Here is a 26,446-nt window from a genome sequence, read left to right on the forward strand (position 1 = left end):
ATCACTGCAATTGTGACCGAGGTTTCAGAAGGATGCCGAGGCTTTGTCCTCACCCGAAGTTGCAAAGGTTTGTGTTTACTTTCCTGCACCTTATCCAAAGTCCTATGCAACCGTGCTTTGACCGAAACTTCAGAGATTTATGCGGAGATATCTCTGGTCGTTATTCGCAATTTTAGGATGTCCGAGATTCTGTGTATCCTTCTCCTTTGCTCATCCCCTTCCGAGATCATTCGAGGTGCTCTCCTTGAAATGTCACTCCATGCGTTATACATATGGGTCATGGTTGACATCCATTAGGCCGACATGTGAGCCCTAAGTCAGGCCGAGTTATCAAGGAGATCACTGTGTTTTCATTTAGCCGACTTGCAGTGCTTGTTAATTCATTTTGCTTGCTGCCTTCTTCAAGGAGATGGTGCTTGTCTTGGAGGGCTTTGATCTAGACACTAGGTTGACTCTTTTACATTTCATATAAGCTCAAGAAGAGCAATACATTGACTCTTTGAATTTCCTAAGAAATGAGCAAGAAATTCATTCTTATAATTCACAAAATAATATTTCTTTTTCTTGACAAGTACAAAGATCGAAATTACATTTGTAAATTCCGAACCTAGTTACGCTTTCTTCAACACTACCTCTTAACTAAGGAGGTATTTACAATGGTACTTGGCTAAGTTGCAGGAAACGTTGGGGAAGGGTCCGTTTCCTATCGAAAACAAAACGGAAACGAGGAAACTTGTACCATACGGCCTGGAAACTCGTTTCCGGCTGTACTGGCCCATTTCTTGAGGAGGAAATGTGGCCAGTACGGTCGGAAACACGTTTGTAGGCCGTACGGTGCAGTTTCCTCTTCTAACTTGACTTTGTCTTGTATTTTTTTTTGCTCCTAATTTTTTATTGGACGACTAAAATATCTTTTGGAGGCTTCTAGATGCCTCTCAAGTTATAAAAAGGAGGATTTTTTTGAGTGGGGCAGCATAATGTTCAAGCCTATGGCCCTAGTGTTGATATGCAGTGCATGGTAATGTTAAATTCTTAAAGTAAAAGTGACATTCTCCTTTATTTTTCATTTTCATCCTTTTACTTAAATTTTTAATATTACCATGAAATGACTTGGGATGTTTGAGAGTGGTTTCACCCTCATTGGATTTCATATGGAGAAAGTAGAATTTTAGATCTCACTCAAAATCCAACAGACTTATCTTTTTTTTTTTTGTTCAGGATTTTAGGATTGGGGGGATTGCAATGTTTCCATCGGATTTTGTCATGTACTAGGGTATGGAACTTGTATTTAATCAAGAGAACCAAGCCCTCTATGCAGGGGAGACTCCCAATAATCAAGAGTACTAGGGTATGGAACTTGTATTTAATCAAGAGCACTAAGGTCGTTCGACTATGTAGGAGGAGACTCCCAATCAAGTATGAGACAAGAAATTAGAAATTTCTCGTGGCTGATTTTGGATATTGCTATTTTCATTATGTGATCATTCATGAGTAAATGTGATGTAAATTTAGAGACTTATAGTTTATGCATTGACAATTGACAATTTAATTATAATGTAATAAATTAGAATGTATCATATATGCTTTATGATTGCACATATTTCTTAAATGTCCTAATATATATATATTGCATTTCCCCGTTTCCAAAATTTCGCGGGGGGGGGGGGGGGGGGGAGGGGGAAGTTTCGTACCCGTGCCCATTTCGAAAACTCGTACCCATTTCCTCGTTTTGTGCAACTTAGGTACTTGGTTATTCTCAATCTGAAGAATTTCTCATAAGAAGAATCAGATTGGTAATCCCATTTGTATAGGATCATATCAATCAGCATTGTCATAGTGCAAGGCCTTGACTAACAACTCCCATCTCTTTATGAGACCATGAGCTACAAGGCTGGCGAGACCAATGATTTATAGACACCTTCATCATTTTCTCTCAAGGTACATACCCACCAGGTGTTCACTGAGTATGACCTTCTAGTACTATTCTTATCTTGGGTTCCCATCCCTCAAAGAGTATTGGATGCCAGATGATTACCCAATCCTCCCATTCTGTCTTCCTAAGTGAAGAGAAGAATGTTGTGTCTATCATGTGTCTATATTTCCATTCATGGCCTTCATCTAGACTTATGATTGTTAGTCCTGGTCTAGTGCATAAAACATGACATGGAAAAACACAATTGTCACTCCTTTGTAATCAGGGGTGATCTTAATTCAAACTTCATCTTGATCAGGGACTTGTTAGAGCTCCCTCTTAGCTAGGAACTCTTCTATACATCAACAACTTCTTCTTCGTGGGTTCTTCAGCTGCTTGATCAACTTCTCTCCTTGATGTCATGAAATTTAGTTGAGCTTCTTCCTTGTAGGGCAACAACCATCGATCACTTTCCTTCTTATTCCGTCATGTCATTCCTTTCTTCATGGAAAGTGGCCTTCTTGGCATACATCTGGAACTTTCTTCATATGGCTACTTCTTTTCTCTCCATGCTCCTTTCAGGAATTTCCATCCACCACATAAATGCAAGTTGTACTTGTACTTACAACTTTTGTGTCAGTAGCCTTGCATGAATTCATCCAGATATTATTCAAGAAATTAAAACATTAAATCAAATTGTACCTTTCGAGATGGCTCTTCATCATGACATTTTCCTGTGGGTATCAACATCTTGCATACATGTTGACACATCTCCAAAGATATCTATTGGCAAGGGTCTTCATCTTTTTCAAATTTCCATCAGAGTCTTCATATCTTTCCAGGGGATTTCCTAGTCAAATCTTCTTGGTCTTTTGGATGTTGATTGCCTTCATTATGGTTTCATATCTCACGATCTCTTCCTTCCTCACACATTCCATTTCCAGGAGCTTTCAATCAGAGTTTCTTAGTCAACTACATCATACCTCATATGAGAACATATTATGTTGATTTCATCTAGTGCGACTTATGCATTTCTGCATCTTTTCAGAGGAGGAGATCCTTTTCTCTTGATCATGCTTCTTAAGATAGAAGCGATGATATATATTGCCTACAACCATACGACATGACATTATAAAATTAAATACACGCATATATACCTCATTTTATCTTTAGGTCATCTCGGCTTCTTCCAGCAGCTTCCTTGATTGAAGAGATCTTCAATCTCTTGATCTGCTTCATGTCATCACACTATTATCTCATGGATTCCATAAGTTGGAGTTCTTGTTGAAACACTTGCTTCCTCTCTAGATTGTGAACCCTATGATGAGGATTCCATCAGAGAATTTTTGAGGATCTTGTATATCCCCAACTGGCAGATGTTTCCTTTTTGACTTGATGTATGATGAGCCTTAGGTGACTTCTTTCTTTTCTTCAATGTCCACTAAGGTTCCCAAGAGCTTTATATCCTACATGTTTGTTTGCCATGAATTTTGTCCTTCATGACTCCCATGGCGATGTCACGATCTCTTGTTTCTAATGCTTCCGTGATGCCATGATGCATCTTATTATCATTGTCATATCTTATACTACAAGATTTAGGAGCTGATGATATGACCCTTTTGTGAGGGATATTATCTTACTCATAGGAGAGATTTGATTGATACTCCCTCTTTCGTTGGCCCTTTTCTTTAGCTCCCTCCATCTTTCAATGATATGATCTTCTTTACTTCATTTCAGAGAGTATATCTTCTAGTACTTCACATATCTCTTTTATGTCTCTTTTCTTGCTACACAGGGATGAGAGAACCTTAAGAGTTCCCTCCCACGAATTTAAAGGAGAGCTTGATATGTTCACTAACTTCTCTTAACTATGAGGATGATTACAATCCTCCTTTTTCCATTCAAGGACCTTTAAGTGATTTCATATGAATCCTACGAGTCTTCTTGATGGATTCAGATAATGTTTCTCCTTCATAGAACTTTTGTATAGACATCAATGATTTCTCTTTTCTATGAGGATTATGACAATCCTCCTTATTCTATGCAAGGACTTTCAATTATCTAACCAATTTATAAATCCCCTTGCAATCAAGAAATCATTTAACCAAATCTTATTATAGAATTGCAAGATACTTACTTGGCGTGTGAAGAGGAGATCTTCACCTTGATGATTCTTTTGCTTGAGCTGCCCATCATTAGTATCTTTTCAGCACGACTTCCTTGGAGGCCTTCTAGCACCATGACATCAATGGTCTTGACATCACCAAGACTGCTTCACGACCTTCCCAATTCATTTTTTTTAGGTATTTTTGACTTCAACATATTGTTGATATGTTAGTGATACTATGATCCGATCCGAGCACCATGCTATTGAGATCATAATCATAGACAGAATTCGAGAATGTGATAAGTATATTGGTATGGCATTGCACAATGATGTTTATGTGCATTGTGTAGAGAGGCAATGTACTGAGAGCCCAAACTTGTCCATGAATAACATAACTGTACTGTGGGTGGCACTGTATAGATAGACTGTCACATCACTGAAACCGCCTTGACGTAATAACTATACTGAGACAGTGAAGTAATCATGGATTGTAAGAGGTACTCCTTGGATTACTACTAAAATATATATACATACTTGAGACTCTTTTATGGCATGGACAAAGTTTAGTGATCAAGAAGTGAGGCTCACTGACATACTTCATCAAACAGAGCCAGTGTATGATTGTAATTATGACTGTTGTTGACCTGCTTATTGTATACTTGCTCCTTTAATTCTTTCAACCTTCTTTCATATCCTTGAAGACAGATCCTTGTATGTCTCTTTTCGCGCGAAGCACTCCACCTCTTGCAGGATGGAGTAATTGCAGAGCTGAGGGCCCGCGAGCACGGCACCCTCCAGGTGATCAGCGAACAACGGATAAACAACGAACATATGACTCTACAGAGAAATGCTGCCATTGCCGCTGAGGCCAAGGCAACCAACCAGAGCAAGAAGATCATGCAGGTCATGGAAGAGGCATGCAAAATGGTCCGAGAGTTGGCCATTCCAGAGGAGGAGCTAGTCGAGGTCCGCATCCACAAATTGGCCACAGGGGTGCGCGACACTCGGACAAAGATGGCGCGGGTTCAGTTGGAGATGAACCTACAGATTACAGAGCTCCAGTTGAGGGCCCAGCCTTCAACACCGCCAGAGGTAAAGGAACAACAGGTGGCCGATGTCACAGAAGCAGTCGTGGCGGTAGAGAGTGCAGTAGCAGACTCCACACAGTTGTTCGAGCAATCATTTATGGTCCTGACCAGCTTGTAGGATGACCCAAACATCCAAAGTCTAGAGACAGAAGTGCGCGAACTCCAACAACGCTATGATGAAGTTAAGGGCACAACGCAAACCGTCGCGCTGACACAGAGGTTAGCCAAGCTGCAGGAAGCCAAGCAGCTGAAGGAACAGGTGGATGCAACGTTGCACAAGGAAGCAGTGCTGAAGGCGCGACTAAAGCCTTGGCTGGAGGAAGCTTACGCAGTCATAGGAAACATTGAAGGCAAGCTTGCGACTCTACAAGCGATGCAACAACAGCTTCAGGCTGACAGCGCAGGAGCAGTAACCGAGAAGACAGTTGAAGATGCGAAGCAGGCAATAGCTCAGTGCACGACCGAAGTTGCGGTCATCTGGGTCGAGCTGGACGGGCTTCGCGCAAAGATCTCCGCGCCTACCGAGTGACTCGAGGACGAGTCACGATGTTTGTGTTGGGGGCCTGTTGGGAGCGAGATCCCCCAAGGGCAGTTTTGGGGCTAAAAGCCCATGTTTAAGTCAATTTTTGTAATATAATTCTAAAAGACTCCACATTTTGTGGTCGTGGAGCATGAAGGTGTATGTGTCAAAAAGGGTAGTCCACTCTTAGTTTTGTAAAGTAAAGTCGGCTGTAAGAGATCTACCCATGGTCCGTGGACCATGGAATTGTATAAAAAGAGCTAAGCTCTAAGTAGTTTAGACATCAATCAAGGAATAGAATGGCAGATCATGTAATAGAGTGATAGTTTTGAAGAAAAAGTTTAAGTCTTGGGTTGTAGCGTAGGTAGAGGCTTTGCAATTGAGTGCGCAGAGGCCAGGGTAGAAGTCCGTAGTTGAGTGCGCAAAGGCCAGGGTAGAAGTCCGTAGCTGAGTGCGCGGACACCTGCAGCTGTGTGCACAGGGTGGACAGAGTCTGTAAACACTTGGAAGATATTAATAAAAGGAGTTATTCTGCAATTTTTGTGTCTTTGTTCGGTTGATGTGTTTGGATATTTTATGTATGAAGTTCCTTTATTATGCTTATATGATGCGCGAATGAATGCAAGTGGGATTAATGTGATTCTTCTAGACTTGATAACAATTTGTGAAGTGTTTTTGCAATTTATCTTAGCTTGATCTTCTTCTTATTATTAGTGTGTGTGTTTGCTTCATCAAATTGCTATCTAAACAAAGAGACAAGAACACAAGATGTTTGGCTTTCTGCCAAGGCCAAAACCTCTCCTTCTTGGAGAGGAAAACCCGCACAAAATTCTTCTTATGGAGATTCAATTGACTAACACTAAGACCATGACCCTTGACCTACTAGGCCACTCCAAGATCAAGACACCCATCCTCTTCTTTATGGTTGAGATCATTATCATCATTGTTACTACTTCACCGAGATCATGATCATAATATCACAAAGATCCTTATAGTTGCATCTTGCTTTATTTACCATGTCAACTAGGTCTTGTTCTTGCTGCACTATAAAGGTTATCCCTGAGATTACTGTTGTTGCCACACTGTTGTTGCCACACTGTTGTACTGAGTCTTATGACAACATTCTCCTTGCACTGAGATCACAGTGGTGCTGAGAAGTGTCACTGTAATGCTTGTCTAAGATCATAGTGATCGATTTGAAGTGTTGGTCTACTGCATTCATTCGAGCTTCTTATACCACTGTTACTTTGTCTACAATCTCATAGAGGAGTCCGAAGATATCACTGCAATTGTGATCGAGGTTTCAGAAGGATGCCAAGGCTCTGTCCTCACCCGAAGTTGCAGAGGTTTGTGATTACTTTCTTGCACGTTATACGAAATCCTATGCCACTGTGCTTTGACCGAAACTTCAGAGATGTATGCGGAGATATCTCTGCTCCTTATCCACAGTTGCAGGATGTCCGAGATTCTGTGTATCCTTCTCCTTTGCTCTTCCTCTTCTGAGATCATCCGAGGTGCTCTCCTTGAAATGTCACTCCATGTGTTATACATATGGGTCATGGTTGACATCCATTAGGCCGGCATGTGAGCCATAAGTCAGACCAACTTATCAAGGAGATCACTGCCATAAGTCATGCCGACTTATCAAGGAGATCACTGTGTTTTCATTTAGTCGACTTGCAGTGCTTGTTAACTCATTTTGCTTGCTGCCTTCTTCAAGGAGATGGTGCTTCTCTTGGAGGGCTTTGATCTAGACACTAGGTTGACTCTTTTACATTTCATATAAGCTCAAGAAGAGCAAGACATTGACTCTTTGACTTTCCTAAGAAATGAGCAAGAAACTCATTCTTATAATTCACAAAAGAACATTTCCTTTTCTTGACAAGTACAAAGATCAAAATTACATTTGTAAATTCCGAACCTAGTTACACTTTCTTCAACGGGATCCTCCATGGTCTCATGGATGAGCAGAAAGCAAGACACCGTTGCTTTGAGTAGTGCTGAAGCTGAATATGTTGCAGCATGTGAAGTAAGCATAGAAGCAGTGTGGTTAAGGAAGCTGCCTTCTGACTTGTTTGAAGGACTGATGAACCCTACAGTGATAGTTTGTGATAACACCAGTTGTATTCGTTTGTTTGAGGACCCAGTGTTTCATGGGAAGACAAAGCATATCAACAACAAGTATCACTATATTCGAGAGCTAGTACAAAATGGTGTGTTGTAGCTACGATATATCTCCACTGATGAGCAGGTAGCTGACATATTGACGAAATCACTTCCGAACAAGAAGCTTGTATACTTAAGGGACAAGCTTGGTTTGGTGGATTTGTCCTCCCTAATTGAGAGGGAGAGATAGACACAACATTCTTGTCTTCACTTGGGAAGAAAGAATGGAGGATTGGGTAACCATCTGGCATTCGATACTCTTTGAGAATGTGGTAGGGCATTCAAGATAAGAGTAGTCATGGACCGATATTCTTTGAGGATTAGCTACCCAAGATAAGAATAGTCCAATGGGAGGTCATACTCTGTGAACACCCGGGTGGAGTATGTACCTTGGAGAGACAATGATGATGGTGTCTATACATCATTGGTCTCGCCAGCATTGTGCTCTGATCTTGTGGAGAGATAGAGCTGTTAGTCAAGGCCTTGCTATATGACAATGCTGGTTATTATGATGCTAGACAGATGGGTTACCAATCCGACTCTTCTTATGAGATCTCTTCATATTGAGAATGACCATGTACCTCTTATGAATACCTTCCTAGTTAAGAGGGAGTTTTGAAAGAAATGTGTAGCTAGGTTTGGTGTTCATTAATATGAAATGTATTCTTGTAAATATAAAATGAAAAAGAAATTTTTATTATTATTGGAGCATGGGTTTCATGCTCAAGTTCTTTTATTTTATAGGTCAAGCACCCATTGAGTGCTTCTAAGGTTTGTCCTAGGTATAAGAGTCATTGTCATATATGGAAGACCCTATGGGCACATTGTATATTGTAAAGAAAACTTTATTTTGTCGTAAAACTGTCAAAATTCCTCCAAGACCAAGTCGGCCTACATGAAGAGTGACGTCCACCCTTGAGGGAGCCTATATATAAGTGGAATTGGTCCTCCATTTGGATCACTCACTCTCTCATCTCTTATGCGAAGAAGACAGAAGAAGAAGATCGAAGAAGGAAGTGTGAACTAGAGAAGGACAAAGAAGTTGAAGTGTTTGGGTCTCTCTTTATTCTTCTAGAAGTGCGAAGTTAGGGTTTCTGCGTTGGGATAGTTTGGGGTTCAATTTTGGAAGCAAGAGAGAAGGGAAGGTAAGCGTAGGTCTCTTAGGGCACCTTACTAGCCCTAGGAATCTAGTGAAGGCAAGCGAAGTCAAGAGGAAGGCTGTTAGAGGGAGATCGAAGTCTCCTAGAGAAGCAACAACAGTCGCTGTAGTTGTTGGGGAGCAGAATTTTGGATCTACTGGGAGGTCAAAGATATTGCAGCAAGAGGTCATGGAAGACTTGATCTTGGAGGGTATTTGTCCGAGTCTAGGTCATGGTATCTGAAAGACAAGAAGAGATTTTCGAGTTTTCCCTTCAAGAGGAGGGGTTTTGGCCTTGGCTTGCAGCCTATATATTGTGTCACTATTCTTACTGTTTTGGTAGCTATTTGATGTATTGCACATTGGAATAATAAAGATCAAAGCTAATAAGTAAAAAGGTAACACAAACAATTATTAAGTTAAGAGAATTAACATATACATTGCCCTATTGAATTCTCAACAAATAGAAGATTCCATGCTTCCTTGATGCTTCTCTTGAGATGGCTTTCTATCTTTGAACACTTCTTGAAGAGCTTCCTCAATGTAGTAGAGATCTTCATAATGCCCTTAGTTAACCTTAGCTCTGATACCATGTTGAGAAATCTAAAGGGCAAGGATTATAGATATTTCTCTTTACTTGATAACTGCTTGTGATGTCTTTTTACTTATTAGCTTTGTGACTTAATATTATATGTGTGTATCATCAAACAACCACCAAAACAAGAAGAACAAGAACAAAGGATATAGGCTGGAAGATAGGGCCAAAACCTCTCCACTTGAGAGGAAAACCCGCAAATCTCATCTTCCTTATAGATTCTTCAATTGACAAATTCCAAGAGCTTAAGACTGACTTCAGAACCCTCCAAGACCAAGACCAACCTCTCCAGATGATGTGTTAACCTTGATCCAGTCAAACCCTTTCAAATCTCTTCCAGTAGCACTTCTTCGACCTCTAGCTGCCGAATTTTGGCCTTTACTGCAGATCTGAAATTTCGGCCCCCCTAACAGTCGCTGTTGCCACACGTGTGACCTTCAATTTGCCTTCTGAGCCTTCCTTTGACCTTAGCTTGCCTTTCCCTCACTTCTGGAGCTTGAGGATTACCCTTGGTGACCTTTGCTTGACCTACTTGTCTTATTTTCTCTAAGATCGAACTTGTAGATAGAAACCCTAGGTCTTGCTGCAGAAAACCTATTTCTCCTTAGCATGTGAGAGAGAGAGATAACCCAAACAAAGATCTTCTTCGTCCTCTTCCTTCTTCACTGCCTTTTTCTTCCTTCTTCTTCGCTAGAATGAGAGATGAGTGAGTGTGTCCCAAGGACGACGATTTCCCTCCTATATATAGGCTCTTCAAGGTGGAAGTGGATCTTCCTTTTAGGCCGACTTGCTAGCTGTGACGCTAACTTTGTCTTGGAGGGTATCTGGAAAATTTTTGAGACAAAAATTATTTTCTTTACTAGTTACAATGTGCCTGATGGGGTCTTCCACTTATGACAATGACTCTTTTGACTTCTTGACCTAGGAAAAGCCCTAGAAGCACTCAATGGGTGCTTGACCTAAAATAAAAGACCTTGAGCATGAAACCCATGCTCCAAAAGAATAATTTTTTCTTTTCTTTCATTTTACACTTTACAAGAATCAAAAGTTCAATTCATCTATATGAAGGCCGAACCTAGTTACACATTTTTTTGACAAGATCTTCCCTTTCGAGGGCCTCGATTAGGTCTTGAAGGTTGTCTTCATAGTTTTGAGATTTGGATTCCCAACACTTGATAAAATCCTTAATAAAACTGCTTTTGAAAGATATGCTCTTTTGGTGGCAAAAATACTTATCCCACTCTCTTTGATCTTCTTCAAATATTCCATAAATAATCTCATCAATGCATCTTTATAATCACATTATTTATCGAAGCATTTTCCATGAAACTTATCACGTGATCAATATTTGAAGAAGCAATGCAATTAAATTTGGGACAATTTTTGTAGCAATTTGGGCAAAGATGCTTTGGATATCCCGAATGTCCAAGGCAGGGTATTTCTTATGCAAATCCCAATGAGCCATTTCTTATCCCATAATATCATAATATGAAAATAGGGAGTCACCGGGGTGAATGCAAAATGTCTTAATAAATGCTCACTTCATCCTACAAGCATAAAACAGTGGAAGCTCAATTAAGAACTAGGGCTTTGTTCTTCCAATGGAGTCGCCAGACAAGTGCGTTTATCCTTGTCTACGGGATAAGCTCAAATAAGAGAATCCAACCTAGACTTAGGATCACAAGGAGGTGGACCCAACTCCTCCCTGAAAACAACACTAAAGACATTGCTGCAAAATCTAGTAGGCCTAGTGTAAAGCCCCACCAAGCAGAGTTAGACTTTATGGCAAAAAGAGAAAGGGTTGCCACTATCACCTCAACAACCTATCTGTTTCTCTTTAGTGTTGTTTGACCATAAGAGTCAAGAGAGGCTTCCCTAGATCATCTAAAGGATATTCTAATGCTATGGCTTAAGGTGAAGGATAAGAGATTTATAATATGTAATAGAGTATCGACAAATTCTAGATATACCTAAATATTCTATACCTCAATTCAAATTCTCTAGTCTAGGACCAAAGATATCGCTGCTATAAGTTAGGCTTTGATTGGTTTGCAATGATAGGGTGCACAATGTCATATAGCAACCAAAGAAAAGGCCTTTCAAGGATAATCAACAAAAGGGAGTGATGGCTTTCCAATAAACACCTAGGGTTAGGGTCACTTGATGGGAATTTAGGGCTGAAAAACATGCATAAGCAATAAATAAAGATGACATTTACCAATGCACGATGCTAGATTTTGCTTTTATGTGGCTTATTGATGCAATTCATAATTTCTGAAACATAAACATTCACCATAAATTCACTTTTATTCAATTTCAATTTTCTACCTTATAACCTTAGATGTCTAGGAACAAGGTAAAGAAGAAGAAATTTATTAAATTTTATGGATAATAAACACAATAATGATTAGTGCCTTATCCTAATTGGGAAAATGGAGTATTTTATAGGCCAAATCTCTGAGAATGACCTTGATGAAGGAAGGGGAGGATGTTTAGGGCATCCCGTTAATGCCTTAGCAATTTTCCTTGTGAGGGGAGAAATTATATATAATGAATGCACAATTAGAGTTTCAGGATTTCAACATAGATTTAGTATTTAGTCATGGCAAAACATAGAAACCCTACTAGCACAAATGCAATATGCAAAATATGAGATAAAGCATGAAACTTACAACATTCTCCTAGAAACAATTATTTCAATCCTAAGAAAAACATCTCCATACAAAAGACCATCTCTGTAAGGATTCACACCATAACAGAGTCACTTCTTTGCCCAAGTAGTGAAAAAGGATTAAGTGGTACTCTTTGCTAGAGAAGAGTTATAAAAATGTGATGAAGAAATGAAATAATGGGAACCTCTTTTTATATGAGGCTTAGAACCCTTATTTTTACAAAAATACAAGTAAAATCCTTATTACAAGTTTACTTGAGTGTTCAACAAGTGTGGGGTTACAAAACAACCTCATAATAGCTCGAAAACATAACAAATAATGCCAAAAGAGCCCACATGCATGGGAAAAAAGCCTCCTTCACTATGACATCATTCTCCAGAGGAGCTCAAAATGCCACAAATGACAAATAGGCTAATGTGTGCTCCATACTCCAAATGAGTAGCTCAAATTCCATTGGTATTTCGCCAAAGTGCCTCCAAACTAAGACGTTGTCACCGAAGTGCCCTACATCACCCTCTAAAGGGAAAGAGGGTGACATGGCATCAATATGCTCAAGCGTTTGGGTCAAATAGTGATGTGCAAGCCCTCCCCAATCATCTCAAGGATAACAATCATCATTCGAGCTTCAGAACAAGCAACAGACATCACAAACAATGTCAAGGTCAACTTGGGAGCATCCTAGGTCCATTTGGGCACATTATCAGTATATCCAACACCGAGCTTCATTGGCTTAGCGTTTCAATGTCTGGGTGTACTTCAAAGTGTCAAGTACCATTTGGAGCCATCACATAGCCTAATGCTCTGCTCTGGGTGGGCAATGCTGCATCAACAAGGTCATATGCTCTCTTGGATATGTAAAATGGCCTTTGGAATGCCACTAAGAAGGCTGATAATCATCTCTCAAAAGGCCTGTGCTACTGTAACAATACCACTTGACAAAACCTTACTCAAAATCAAGTGAAATCACCAATCATGAGGGACAATAACCATAAATGCATCATAGTGGGCCATACTTGATGTTGGGGGCATAGTAATTCTTCACTGGAAGCTCAACTTCAAATGTCCAACTAGATGAAGTTCCTTTAACATGTTATATCCTTATGATATGGATGGTTAGATGGATAACCATTTTAGGTGTTACCAACCCCCAAGGCAAAGTGACACATCCCAAGTTAACCCATCAATTCATAGGTGTGTGTGAGAATGGTGGTTGTAGAGTGGGAAAGACTTCAAGGCAAGGTGCCATAGCCATGTGACCAACTGATAGAGTCCAACATTGAGTGTATAGGTGTAAGGAGGGAGAAATCGTGAAGGCATGAGTTACCCCTTCCTCAGCTTGCTTTTTCCACTCCTTTGGTGCACCTTTTACTTCTTCTTCATGATTTATCTTTCTTTGAGTGCATAACTCAGGAGCCCAAACTTTTGATATTTTCCATTACCTCTTAAGAATGAGTCAGTTTATTGCTTACCAGGGTTGGGACAATACAAGTGTTCCTTTTTATGGATGAAGCATCATGTGCTTGAGGAAATGGGTGATGCTAATGAGGGGTTAGAGCTCATGCTAGGCTTTTGCCCACGCACTAATCAAATGTTCCAACCATCTTTTGCATTTTTCATTTATCTTTCATTGTGGCTTTCTTATGATTTTATCTTTCTTTTAGTTGCATCAACCTTTAGGGAAAAGTTTTCCAGGCCTAGACTCAAGGATGAGGATGAAAGGGTGATAATCCCAATGACCAATGACCACCATCTCGAGGAATGAAGATGAATAAAGGGAAAGATGGAAAGTGATAAGTATAGAATATCTTGGACATGCTACTTCAATTAGATTCTTCCCAATAGTGCACTTCCTAAAATCCTAAGGCCTTAGTGGAGGTCCCATCGGACTAGAGTCAAAGACCAATCTCCTAGTTCAAGCGAGGGAACAAGAATACAATCAAGATTGGTCAATCATCCAGTTTGCCCCTTGATCCATATTAGTATGCCCATAATATTAAGTGAAAGCACATGATTGCAAAAATGGTTAAAGTACCTGCCGATGGATAACCCACCTTTCTTCAAGCAAGATTACTGGATGGGAGAGAGAAATCTGACTTGAGCAAGAAGCGGAGGATCTTGGCATCATTGTCATGTCCTAATCATACAGGGTTGTTGGCTGGCTGGTTGTCCAAGGGGGATAACTTTTTCTCCTATGGGTTACACACTTTTTGGTGGGTAACAAGACCCAAAAGTGATGATGTGGCCTTCAAACAATGCTTAAAACCTAGATGTTTGGCTTTTTCGGGGGCGAATGTGGTTGAGAATGTAGTTGAGTTCACAAGTTTGTTAGGACGATTTGGAGGTTCTCGATTGTAGGTAACAAGGTGGTAATATCCTTGGATAGTGGCTCAACTAACTGGAAAGCTTTCGAAGTGTTTCTCAAGCTCTTGGAATTTCTCTTGCCCAATCTGGAACATTTCATTCTAGTACCCAAGTTCCTAGGTATAAGGAATGCTAGGAATGCGTTTTGCAAACTTCAAGAACTGTTCCTTTGCAACTGTGTTGTATATGTAAAATTTGATTTATTTCTTGTTGATGTACCCTTGTCCCATGTTTTAAAAGTGTTGTATAGTTACTTGTGCCCATTCTCACATACCCATTCCTTGTCAACCTAGCTCAAACATGACTTCTATCATGAATGGTGATTGGAATTCCCATGCTAATTTTGATTCTATAATGGCACTGTGTGTTATGGTTTGAATTTGCAACATCTATTCTTTTTACACTTTTTATATCCTTTTGTTAGGCAAATACTTTTAGTTCCTAGATAGACATCCCCTTACTTTCAGTATTGATCTAGGAGTTGCTTTTGCACCCCGACATTGTATTGATACTGGATTGCATCTTTCAGTATCATTGACCTACTTTTCTGGTCATTTGTTGGACATTAATAAACTTATCTTACCTATCATGAACCAAAAATGACACTAAATAGAACACAGCTCACCATTTTAATTTTTTTTACCATCTTAAACCAAAAATGACAGTGAACTGCATGCGGCTATTTTTTTTTAATTCCTCTGTTGTTGTGCCTTCATAATTTCTTTAAGAGTCAAGGACAGTTCTCTTTGTCATGTCTGTTTACCTCATGTCTCCTGTAGCAGTTTTGTGTTTTCTGTGACATTTACATGTTCATTACAAAAACAGCTTCGTGCATCATTGTTGTAGGAACCAAGCATGCTGTCAGGGTCTTTTGGAACCCTTTTCTGTAGTCTTGAGATTTGTCAGTTCTGCTAATAGCTCATTAATATCTTACTTACAAACAGGGGCACTCGTCCCATCTGAAAAGCAGTTTGCTGTTCAGGCCAAAATAATAAAGCTTAAACTGATCCACTAGCACATTTTCTTCCAAATGAAGCTTTGTTGCCCCAGATTTTGCTGGTAATTCGAAGCACAACGTTTTGTCTATGTTCTAGAGTTTCATTCTTTGATTTCCACCCATTTTACCATAGTCTACTCTTCATTTTTGTGGAAACCTTTGTGTCCAACCAAGCAATTACTAATCTCAGTAAAGAGTTTTTCTTGCCCAGCCTTCGGTCAACCAAGGTACCTCCATATGCAAGTGTTTACTGAATTCTTAAGCAGGATCAGCCTCTGAATGAAGTGGGTTTTCCACTGGACTCTACCAAGCTTCCAAACATTGGAGAGCTGTCTTACCTTCTGGAGTTAGTGATCCTGTTCTCTGATCCCATTCTTATCTTTGCTGTGAATCTTTTCTTGGGTTTTTGCCAGAACTTTTGAGGAATGCAATAGCCTGAATGAGTTCCTTTACTTTTTCTGCCATCTTCCATCTTCTATTTTATGTTGCAATTTACCATATTCTGGGAAGTATTCTTGTTCTATATTTGGATAAATCACAACATGTCACCAGATGACCATACTCTTGCATCCATGGGTCGTGGGGATGCCAGGAAACGTCCCCTACTGGCCCTGAGATGCAGGGAATGGCTAGTTGAGGTCTCAAGCCATATCCTGATTGAGGGGGCATCCCAGGGATGTCCCATTGACATCTCATTTTCCTTGATGGAGGTTGACTGACATTACAGTATCCTCTATGCTGTGGGGTGATTTCCTCACCAAAAATCCCTATAATATTTTACTATACCCTAATACCCATATTAAAGCCCTAAACCATTACATTCCTTCTTGTATTTTCTGGGGATCCTATTTGTCCTGTACCTTGTCACATGGGGGATCCAGGCCCCCAGCCATCCTCGAATCTTGCCTCATCCAAGAGGCACAATGTAAAGATACCCTGCACTTAAAGGGTATATTTTCATAATCCGCTGGCTCTTCGAAGTAAGGTTTGAGAGCTTAAGAGTTCCCGAGACTAGAAGTCATTGTGAGGATATTTAGACACTTGGGAGGTAGTCAAGATCAGCTTGAGCTAATGCATCTTTATGTATAAAGTGTGTTTCCTTAGTATGCATTTGTAGTTATCTAATATGATGGTCACAATATGTTCTAGATATAAACTTTAAAGCGATCTGAGGTTTCATAATCTCCTTAATACGAACGGCTATATTGATCTGTGGCTTAATGTTTGTTCTTTTGATCTCTATTTAAAGAGCATGGAGGGTCATCTGCTGTTGATATTTTCTGAGAAAGTCATGCATATTTTTCTTTTTCTTTTTGCATTAATATATTGTATCGAGTGGTTGCGTTGGCCTGGGCCATGGATATTTTTCTCTTTGAGGGTTTGTGTACTGGTATTTGATCTGCATGTGTGAGCGGTCGCTTAAGGTGTTCAACCTGTGTGGAAATACTCTGTTTATCAAACAGTCATTTTTCTTGTAAATTTAAGGGAATACAATCTGGCATATTGTAATTGAACCAGTTTTGTGTTGTGACTTATTTGTGAACTCTGAGATTGCAGTGCAGCTGCTCAGGGATTACAAATTGATTCAGAATTTCAAACACAGATTCATGCATGACTGCTAAAGTTAGCCTATGAAGCACAATCCAGACTGGAATGGTTTGGTGAGTGTCAACCATAGCCACAAAGCCTATCCTATTAGTTGGCATTCTATATAAAAGGATTGAGCGAACATCTGGTGCAAGTTCTATGGATTTGAAAATTTTGTTTTGGAAGATTTATCAAAATAGGCAATTTCTGAATATTCACCACTTATTTTATGTTCTGAGTTTATAATCTTTGTATAAGAAGTCTCATCTTGTGTTTGTATGATAATGACTGATAATTGTTACTTATATATATTTGTTTGGGGATTAGTGGTTGCAACTGTCACTGACCAGCTATGCGATTACCTCTGAGGTAGAAAAGTCCCCCCTGCAAGTGGGGAGATTTGTTTGGATGTATTAGTATTTAACAGCCATTACCTACGATAGACATTCACCATTTCTGATATCCTATTTTCTTTTGGATGCTCAAATAAGGTGCACATTCTGACTCCCACTAAGGTTGGTAATTATATTCTAGCAAGATAGAACAAGTTGATCTGTCAAGTGAATGCCATCGGGCACAAATAGTCCCTTTTTGTGGCTTCAGAAACAAATTTTCTTAGAAATATTGGCTTCCATGCTGATTGAAACGGCAATCTTGTATACCAACTGGCATTAGTAAAATTGCATTATTCTACTAATGATATTAATAATTAATGTTCTGTACATGATCATTAAATTTGTTTGAACTTTGGATGATTTTAGTAGTTGCCCAAGTGTGCATTTTAGAATGCTTGACAATTTTCAAATGTTAACAATTTATTTGCAACCTATATATCATAGTTGAAAATTTTCAATGTGCTTGACATGGTAAGGAAACTGACTTTGTAGAAATGTTAGTGTTACAAGCATTTCTCTGGTGGACTTTTTTCGCTTGTATCAGTAGTACAAGGGTACGTGGTGTATCCACACCTCAGGTACACTTTCCTGACAGGGATGCTATAGTTGGGATGTGGGTCATATCCCAGATGTGTCCAGGCTGTACTAGATTCGTTAGGGGATGCAGTGTGGTACCTCTCTGTCTGTAATCCCAGTCATCTTAACATGTGGACATACCCTGCAGGATGAGGGATGTCTACACATCCCTTATTTGTGGGTCATGCCCAAGGAAAGAAAAACAAAAAACTAAACCCTATTAACATCACCTGCTGTCTACTTATATAAATAGCTATTCAACTCATTTCTGCAAACCCTAATCTCTCCACATATCCTCTACTTTAACTCACTTCTCCGATTTTACCCTTTGCCTTTTTTTCCACAGTGCTGGGCATTTCTTAGCTGTTGGGCATTCATTTGGAACTGAAAGCTTGCATTGTTTTTCTGACTGTTTTCCTTGGATTTGACATTTATGGAGCTGAAGGGGCTCTCTTGTGGTGTTGGAGATGGATTCCTGTGGTGTACCGTGTTCTAGAGGACTTCACTGACTTTACACAGCAGATGTTGGCATGGATGATGTTGGGGTAGGTTTCAAGCACATAGATGATGGAAGTAGAAGACCAAGCATTTGAAATTTGTGATTCTGACTTTTCTTACTTTAATACATTAGAAACTTTTAGAATTATTAATAATTACTGTTTATGTCATTGTATTTCATTTTGATTTATTCTTTTTGGTGATAACTCATGAGTATGACATGAGACATTGTGAATTAGAAATACAACAATTCATTGGATATGAAATAACAAAATGTGCAAATGAAATGTGATTCATGAACTGTGATGTCATGATTTATCATGCTATTGCTTTCATGGTTTTCATTGTTCAATTGAGAATGATTAGTTTCAAGTTGAATGTTTAATTATCAGTTATTTAGTATATTTTTTATTTTTATATATTTGGGAGACGGTCCCCTATGTGTTGTACCTCTGCCCTTCCCTGTTTTTTTGGGGGGGCCTTCACACCTACTGGGTACATGTCCCAGCATCCCCACATAGAAAAACTTGGTGTAACACTGCTTTATATATTGAAGCCGCTCACCTCACTGACTTTGTTTCAATTATATGTTTTTCTTCTGTGTTTGTTTATATTCAGGGTTTGATTAAATTTTGTTCTGCTAATTTCCTTGTGTGTTTCCTACTCACTCCCACCATCTGAAAACTTTTATCAGGAGTACTTAGAGGAAACAATGGAGAGAGCCCCACATTTGAGGCAGCTTCTACATTATTACAGTGGTCATGGCAGAATGACTGCTCGACAGGAGCAGAAAGAACTGGAGTCTATTGGAAGTCACCTTCCTCATGAGGCCCATCCATCTGTGAAAAACTTTATGGATCGTGCTCTTTTATCTCTTCAGGTTTGCTTATTCATCATAAATTTTCTACCTAGTATGCTAAAGATGGATGATGCTTGCTAAGCGGTTCCTATATATATATTTTTTATTTTGAGATCTATCTGAAGCATTTGATCTTACACCGTTTTGTTTACCTATATTAGTTTTAACTAGATAATTTTATGCATTGTTGCATTCAAAATTGCTTGAGACTTTTTTTTTTTAAACCATAACTGGAAATTTTTTTTTATTTAAATCTGCAAAAGGCCTGCAGAAAGATTACACCAAAAGTCTGGTTTGAGTTTGGCAAACAAAAGACCTTGTCTGTATACAAAATCCCCAGAATTTCTGTACGCTATGTGTTTCATAACATAGACCTAATCTTCTAAGAACCTTGGAAAACATTCTATTTAGCAAAAAGCATGACGACTGGCAGATTCTTCCTGGCTGGCTTTTGGAGAGGCAGAGTACTGCTTTACTATTCCATATATTCAGCAAGCTGGTGCACAGTTTCATCTTCGAGTTAACTGACAATCTTTGACTAGATGTTTTTGATTGATCTCCCTTGGTCAAGTTTATCACCATATTCCTTAGTAGATTGCATTCCCAAAGTTATTCTTAATCACTCCAATTTGAGAATTGACTTGGCTGTCTTTCTCATGAACTCTATAGGTGACAGAGTATACAAATGACCTGTTGCATTGGAGTTGCTCCTCATGACTTCTAAGGACTCTTCTGATATCTTGTAGCTCTCTGTAATCCCTCGAGGCTGTGCCAATACCAGAATCCACAGCTATATCTGGATTCCTGCAACCTCCCAATTCCCAGATTCATTGTCACACATTGCATGCCCATGCTAACCCAGGTATCCGACTGCTCTAGAGTGATAGTGGACTGAATTCCAACTGCAAAGAGTAGGACAAAGATGAACAGATAGGTACTTGGATAAGAATGGGGGTTGCTATTCTCGAGGCTGTGTTAAGAATAGCTTGGAACGTCAGGAAAACTTCTTGCACAGAGCAATCTCAGAGTGGAATGCACCCCTGAAAACTGTTTACAGCTAGAAACAGAGGAATGAAGAAAACCACTCGTGATAAACAAAAACTTGTTCCAGACCACACTGTGTTCCTTCCAAACTTTCCACAGATGATTCCCTTTTAGAATTGTTTTATTCCCACTGCGATCAGGGAAATCACCAGTCTCGAATTCAAATGCATGTAAAACCATTACACCAGGCATGCGCAGGGGAGGATGGGTGTCTCATTACATAATTGGCACTGTGCTTGGTTTGATGCCTGCTGGTGTGAGTCATGCGAAGAATTAAACGACTGCTACTTGTCTTGGTATTCATGCTTAGGGAATTAGATGGTGGTTAATAACTCCATTAACATCGAGAACACAATTTTTTTAACAATAAGGCAATGTTAGCATACTGGTTGGCTTCACTATTATTCTCCTGCAGTACATGATAAAATGAAAATTTGGTGATGTATTCAACTTCTTGTTGAGCTCTAGCTATGATAGATGCTGAAGAATTGTCCCTGGGATTAGAGTTCAGAATCATATAACTTATGATTATTTTCGAATCACCAACCACAATTAGAGATTGTATGCCTGAATCTTTTGCTATTCTCAATCCTTTCAACAGAGCGCGGGCTTCTGCTTGATTGTTGCGTGACATACCAATTCCCTATATGAAGGATTTCCTATTGTTCCACTAGGGTCTATGATGAACCCCGCATGCCTGCCACTGTAATGTCCCGGCCCCCATGGGAAGCTTATGATGGAGTCCACTAGCCTAAAGTGGTTCTTGTAGGCTAAAGCGGTGAAATAATTAATAAGGGGACTTAAATTTGCCTAAGGAGACTTTATTAAAGAAGGAGAAAGGATGATATTTCCTAGGCAAGTTGGATGTCACTTTAACTTTATAAAGTGGAGTATCATAAAGTGACTTTATAAAAGTGAATTTAACAAAAAGAAAAAAAATAATAAAGAGAGAAAATGGAAGGTGAAGATGAAAAGACAAAAGGGAAGGTGAAGATGAAAAGACAATCCTAAACTCATTAAAGAAGGGAATTGAGGAGATTCTAATTCATTCGTGCATTGTGTGAGTTTGAAGAGAGAGCTCTTGGAGAGAGTGGGAAGAGGAAGCTGAGGGCTTTGGAGCCCTAGCTGCCATAGCAGACTTCGGTGTTGCAACGAGACCCCCTAGCTTGGATGTGAGAGTGAAGTCATTCAGATTTCACCATTGAGCTTGAATGGAGAGCAAGATTTACGAGAATAATTGAGGTACTCATGTGCTTTTAGTTGGTTTAAGAGTTTATTGGATATTCTCTATACATTTTTGCAGGTTGGGAAGCTTCCTTGCAGTCAGAGAGAACAAGCTCAGTTTTGGTACCTTGGAAATCGAATTCAAGAACAAACAGAGGTCAAGTCTGAGTCGGGGGAACACCACTGTCATCGTGGCCATTAAATTGTGAAGGGAAATGGCTCAATTTCTCTCTTAGGAAGAGCAGTTCGAGGACTTGGCTAAACCCACGAGCTATTTCATCTACTGAACGAATTTCTTGTGGACTGAGTGTAGGAGACTGGACTGAATAAGCTATTTGTGGGACCCATTCTCTGTCATACCCAGGTCGTACACCTTTCTGCTGGACGTGGGGCCTACCCTTGTGTGTAGATGCCAAATAATCAAATTTAGGGGAAGTCCGTGAGCATTATTTGTGACTTTGTTCAGACGTATTACCTTTGTGAAATGTAACTGAGATTACACTAATGCATGGAGATTACTCTTACTCTGTGGGGGTCATGAAATAATACTAAGTTGGCGGATATAAGTCTAGGAGACCAGCACTGCATGCTTTGCTGTGTATTTGCTTAGGAGCAGAGGTTTATCACTGGTTTTCCAATGCGTTGAGGACGTGGTGACTGTATATCAACTGGGAAAGGTCCAGAACGTGCCTATTGTTAACCCATGCAAACAGCAATCAACTCTGAGGCAGAAGCACAGTGAATATCAGTTATTAAATTTGTCTAGCTGAGCGTAGGAGTTACTGGTGCAAGTTCTGTTTGAATGAGGACCACTTGAAGGGAAATTATTGCTGCTAAATGAGTCAAATATGAGTTGATATGTGGAGCTGTTTTCTCATGAGGACAGCTGGAAAATTGCAGTCCACTTCACTGGAGCTACATTAAAAGGTTCCTCTAATCCATTGCATGTAGAATGTATTGACACAGTGATTAATGAAAAAAAAAATGGTTGCTGTTGTGTTTTTATTGTGAGGAGTTTTCATATTTCTGTCCTAAATGAAATTTCCGAGTCAATAGATATTTAATGAATCCATTGAGAGTTATTCTGAGGGCCCACTGTTCATAATACAGTCTTACAGAAGTTGAATGTATGAAAAGGCATCTACAACACTGCACATGTAAACTGTTTGAAGAAATTTGTCTATGGAGTTTTAATTGCAAACTCAGAAATTTATCAAAAGTTGGAAGGTTTTTTCTAAATAGGAATCTTACAGCCACCCACAGAAAATTGTTTGAGACTTTACCCTGTATATTTTAGTACTATGCAGTCAACTTCTACTTTTTCCCTAGCCAGATTGTTCAAATTCGAGGTATGGAATTGTATGTATCAATATACTACAAATTATTAAATGAACAGACATTTAATGAGTCCACTACAATTTACTTGTGCTCCCCGGAATGCTATGCTGTTGGAAAACCTAGGATAGCCTAGGAATTAAGTTGGAAGTTTAGATTGCCTCCTTTAAAGTTTATATATATATATATTATATATGGTTATACTTGCACGTACATAAAATTGCCATGCATTAGAGGTCATTACTATGCATCAGAGGTCATATTCAAATGAAAAATAGAAAAAAGTTATGATCAAAGGGTGTTGTATTTGAAGAACTTAAATGGATCGTTTTTCCAGTACATGTACTGTTTGTTGGTAAATTGGTAATAAATTAAAGCAGCTGGCACAATTAACAGCAGATGCCAAACAATGTTATCATATATTATATGTAATACACTATAATGTAAACTAATTTGAAGTATACTCAATGTAATATTCTAGGGCAGTTTTCGCGCTAGGGTGTTCTCTCAAATAGCTAGGGTTTCTCAATAAACATTTTTTGCCCATTGAGTATTGACACAACAATTCTTTAGCAGTACAGATGATATGAATCACAACAATATCACTACTCTTTTGACCACAGATAATGCAATAGTTCATCAATAGTTTTTGTAGTTCAGTCAATCAATAACCGTTTCCAATTCCAACAGAATGTAACCAATGAAATCTTATGCCCTATCTAATAATGACCTGGACGGTGTATACAAGTTCACAGACAAAATAGTGCCCAGCTAGTGAACCATTGCAGATTCTGGGCAGCAGAAATGGTGAATATCCTCAGGCCGAGTTTGCTACAAGGAGATTAACCAAGGGTCACTGATCACAGATAAACTCCTCAGATTGCTAGTCGATTCTGCTAATTCCATCTTCTCATTGCCTCAGGAAATCTTATTCTAAATCTGTCTCAGAGCCTGCGATTATTCCAAGAGATTCGGTCTGCCAAATCTCAAGTCAAACCACAAGAAACAGCCTCAAGGATATATGCTCAGAACTTCAGACTGCTTCAGAAAATGGCATTGTTCTGTATCAGGAGGATTCACAAAAGAACCAGAGAGTTTTGACTGTGGCTCCTGGGGCCCGGTAATTCACTGCTGCCTAAAATTGACCTAATTCCTTCAACGAATTCTCAGAGGATATTCTAGCATCAAATTCAGCCTCAAAGTCCTGTTCTCCTTCAGAAAGTCTGCCCCTTATTTGCCCAGCAGTGGAAACACACATGAAAATGGGGTGCCTGGGCATTTCCCTTCAAAAAGCTGGACGCTTGGGTGCCCCCTGAAGCAGGAGCACCTGGGTGTCCCGCATCAAAAAACCTGGCCCCTGGCTCCCTCCCAAAACAGGGAGTGGCCCACCTCCAAGGGCATAAAGCCTTCTAATACCCATTGCTCTCTCTAATACTTCATTTGCAGTCATTTTGTGTTTTCTATGAGAAGAGTGAGATACCATGAATCTGAATCAATGTATTTTATTTATGAATCCAAATTGTGTTTATATCATTTAAAAATTTGAATTTAGTATTTGCATTGCACTTGGATGAATTTATATGGGATGGATTGTTATTGTTTGGATATTTATTTTCCTTTTTTCTACTTTTAGAGATGGGCCCGACTATTTTAGGGATCCTGACATCTCCCTCTCCCCCATTGCTAAAATTTGGGGGCTGTCTCCATACATGCCCCATGTACATTTCCCCGCTCCCATGCTCTGGCATATCGAAAACATGGTGGGAAAGCTTATTTCATTGTGGTTGATCTGTTGCTTTTTTATATATAGCCATTAATTTGGATTTATAAATTATTGATGTAATGCTTCCTAAATGTTTTACAGAGCAATCCAGGATGGGGTTTTGACAAAAAATATCAGTGCATCAATCAGATTGTGGGGGATGTTACTCGGTATTACCAAGAAAAACAAAAGTAAATTGAATGTGAATAGCTAGCTTGTCTTGAAGAGACTATTGGTCCAAGATTCTATATAGGAAAGGTATTTCATTTCGAGTGTTCTCATTTGCAAAGAATGCAAGTATCGCTAATAAGATTCCACTTGATGGTGGTGATATTTAATGAGCCATTCTTTTCTGAGGCACCCCCTTCTTGTTTTTTTGGAATACTGACTATTTTAAAGACTGATCATCTTACTGATCAAGCTGAAAGAGGTATCTGGTCTACATGGGCTATGAAATTTCAGAGAGGAGTCCTGTATGGCAGCTATTTTACAGACTAAGAATGAATCACGATTCTTTTGGTGTGATAAGGCTAGAAAGGTTTCATGCTACAAAGGAGAGATTTTATTTGTCTTTCAACATTGAGAGATTTTATTCTTCTTTCAACATTGCTACCAACAGTTGTGATGTGATTTAACAAAAAACTGTAACTGTGATTCAAGAAATTACATTTGTTTTGCGAATCTTATGCTTCATTCTATGAATATCTAAGCCCATAATTTGTTTTTGTTCTTTGATGCACCTATCAGTTCAGAGTATAGGTATTGTTTTCTGTTAAATCATATTGAAAATCATATTAATTTGTACAGAGATGCCTTTGCAATAGAAGGGGTCTCAATTTTTTTTTCTTTTAATGGGTGAAGAGAAATTACTATTGCCACACTGGGAAATGGTTGAATTTGAAGAAAGACTTTCATGAGCTCTTTTTGTTGAGAATCATGATATTGTTCTAAGGTTCGTTGTTTCTTGCTGTTAAACCGTGATGATGGAGTTCGTTATTTTCCTTATAACTAAGAGAGGGAAATGGGCGAGATGATGAACAACCATTGAGAAAAAGCTTCCTCTTTTCTCTTATGCATTGAAAAGGGAGTTGAGGTTGGCTGGCCCTCCGATAACTAGTATGGCAATTGTTCAAAATAAGAATAAAGTAAAAAATGCAAGCTGTACGGATGGACAATAACAGTAAATACCAAACTTGTTTACTCTACTATTTTAGGGTCATTAGATTTTGCATGTAACAGGTTAGACGTTTTTTGTTGAAGGATCCTGTGTCCAAGAGACCAAAATTCTGGAAGTGGAAATGTTTGAAGAAATAAGTAGAACTGTATAAACCATTGTATTGTGATGTTCCAAATATGTGATGGCTATTATAGGATTTTTTTTGTCAATCACTTGGCCACTTTGGCGCTTCCGTACGTAAAGTAGTAGAACATTACTTGGGAAGTTTTGTTTGCCGATAAAATTTACTAAAGAGGAAAAAAGCTCAAGAAAATGAGTACACTATATTAAGAAATTACAGTAGCATGATAAGGTTTATTGTTTGTTTAAATTTCCACGGAGAACTAATGGTCTCTCATTTTTTTCAAAAGTAAATATATTTTACCTAGAAACA

The 26,446-nt window shown here is 39.1% G+C and overlaps 1 protein-coding gene across 1 annotated transcript in view; it reads left to right on the forward strand.

Annotated features, from left to right (window-relative positions):
• Positions 1–25,538, forward strand: part of LOC149263257 (uncharacterized) — a 73,107-nt gene extending 47,569 nt beyond the window's left edge. The window contains exons 3-4 of the mRNA XM_089425998.1: positions 19,307–19,492; positions 24,939–25,538. Coding sequence (XP_089282124.1) covers positions 19,307–19,492; positions 24,939–25,031 — 279 coding nt within the window. The 3' untranslated portion in view covers positions 25,032–25,538. The remainder of the gene's footprint in view (positions 1–19,306; positions 19,493–24,938) is intronic.
• Positions 25,539–26,446: the final 908 nt, after the last annotated feature.

This window comes from Pinus tabuliformis, chromosome 6, assembly GCF_031772625.1.
Source record: "Pinus tabuliformis cultivar Carrire ecotype Pingquan chromosome 6, CPIR1, whole genome shotgun sequence".
Lineage (NCBI taxonomy): Eukaryota > Viridiplantae > Streptophyta > Pinopsida > Pinales > Pinaceae > Pinus > Pinus tabuliformis.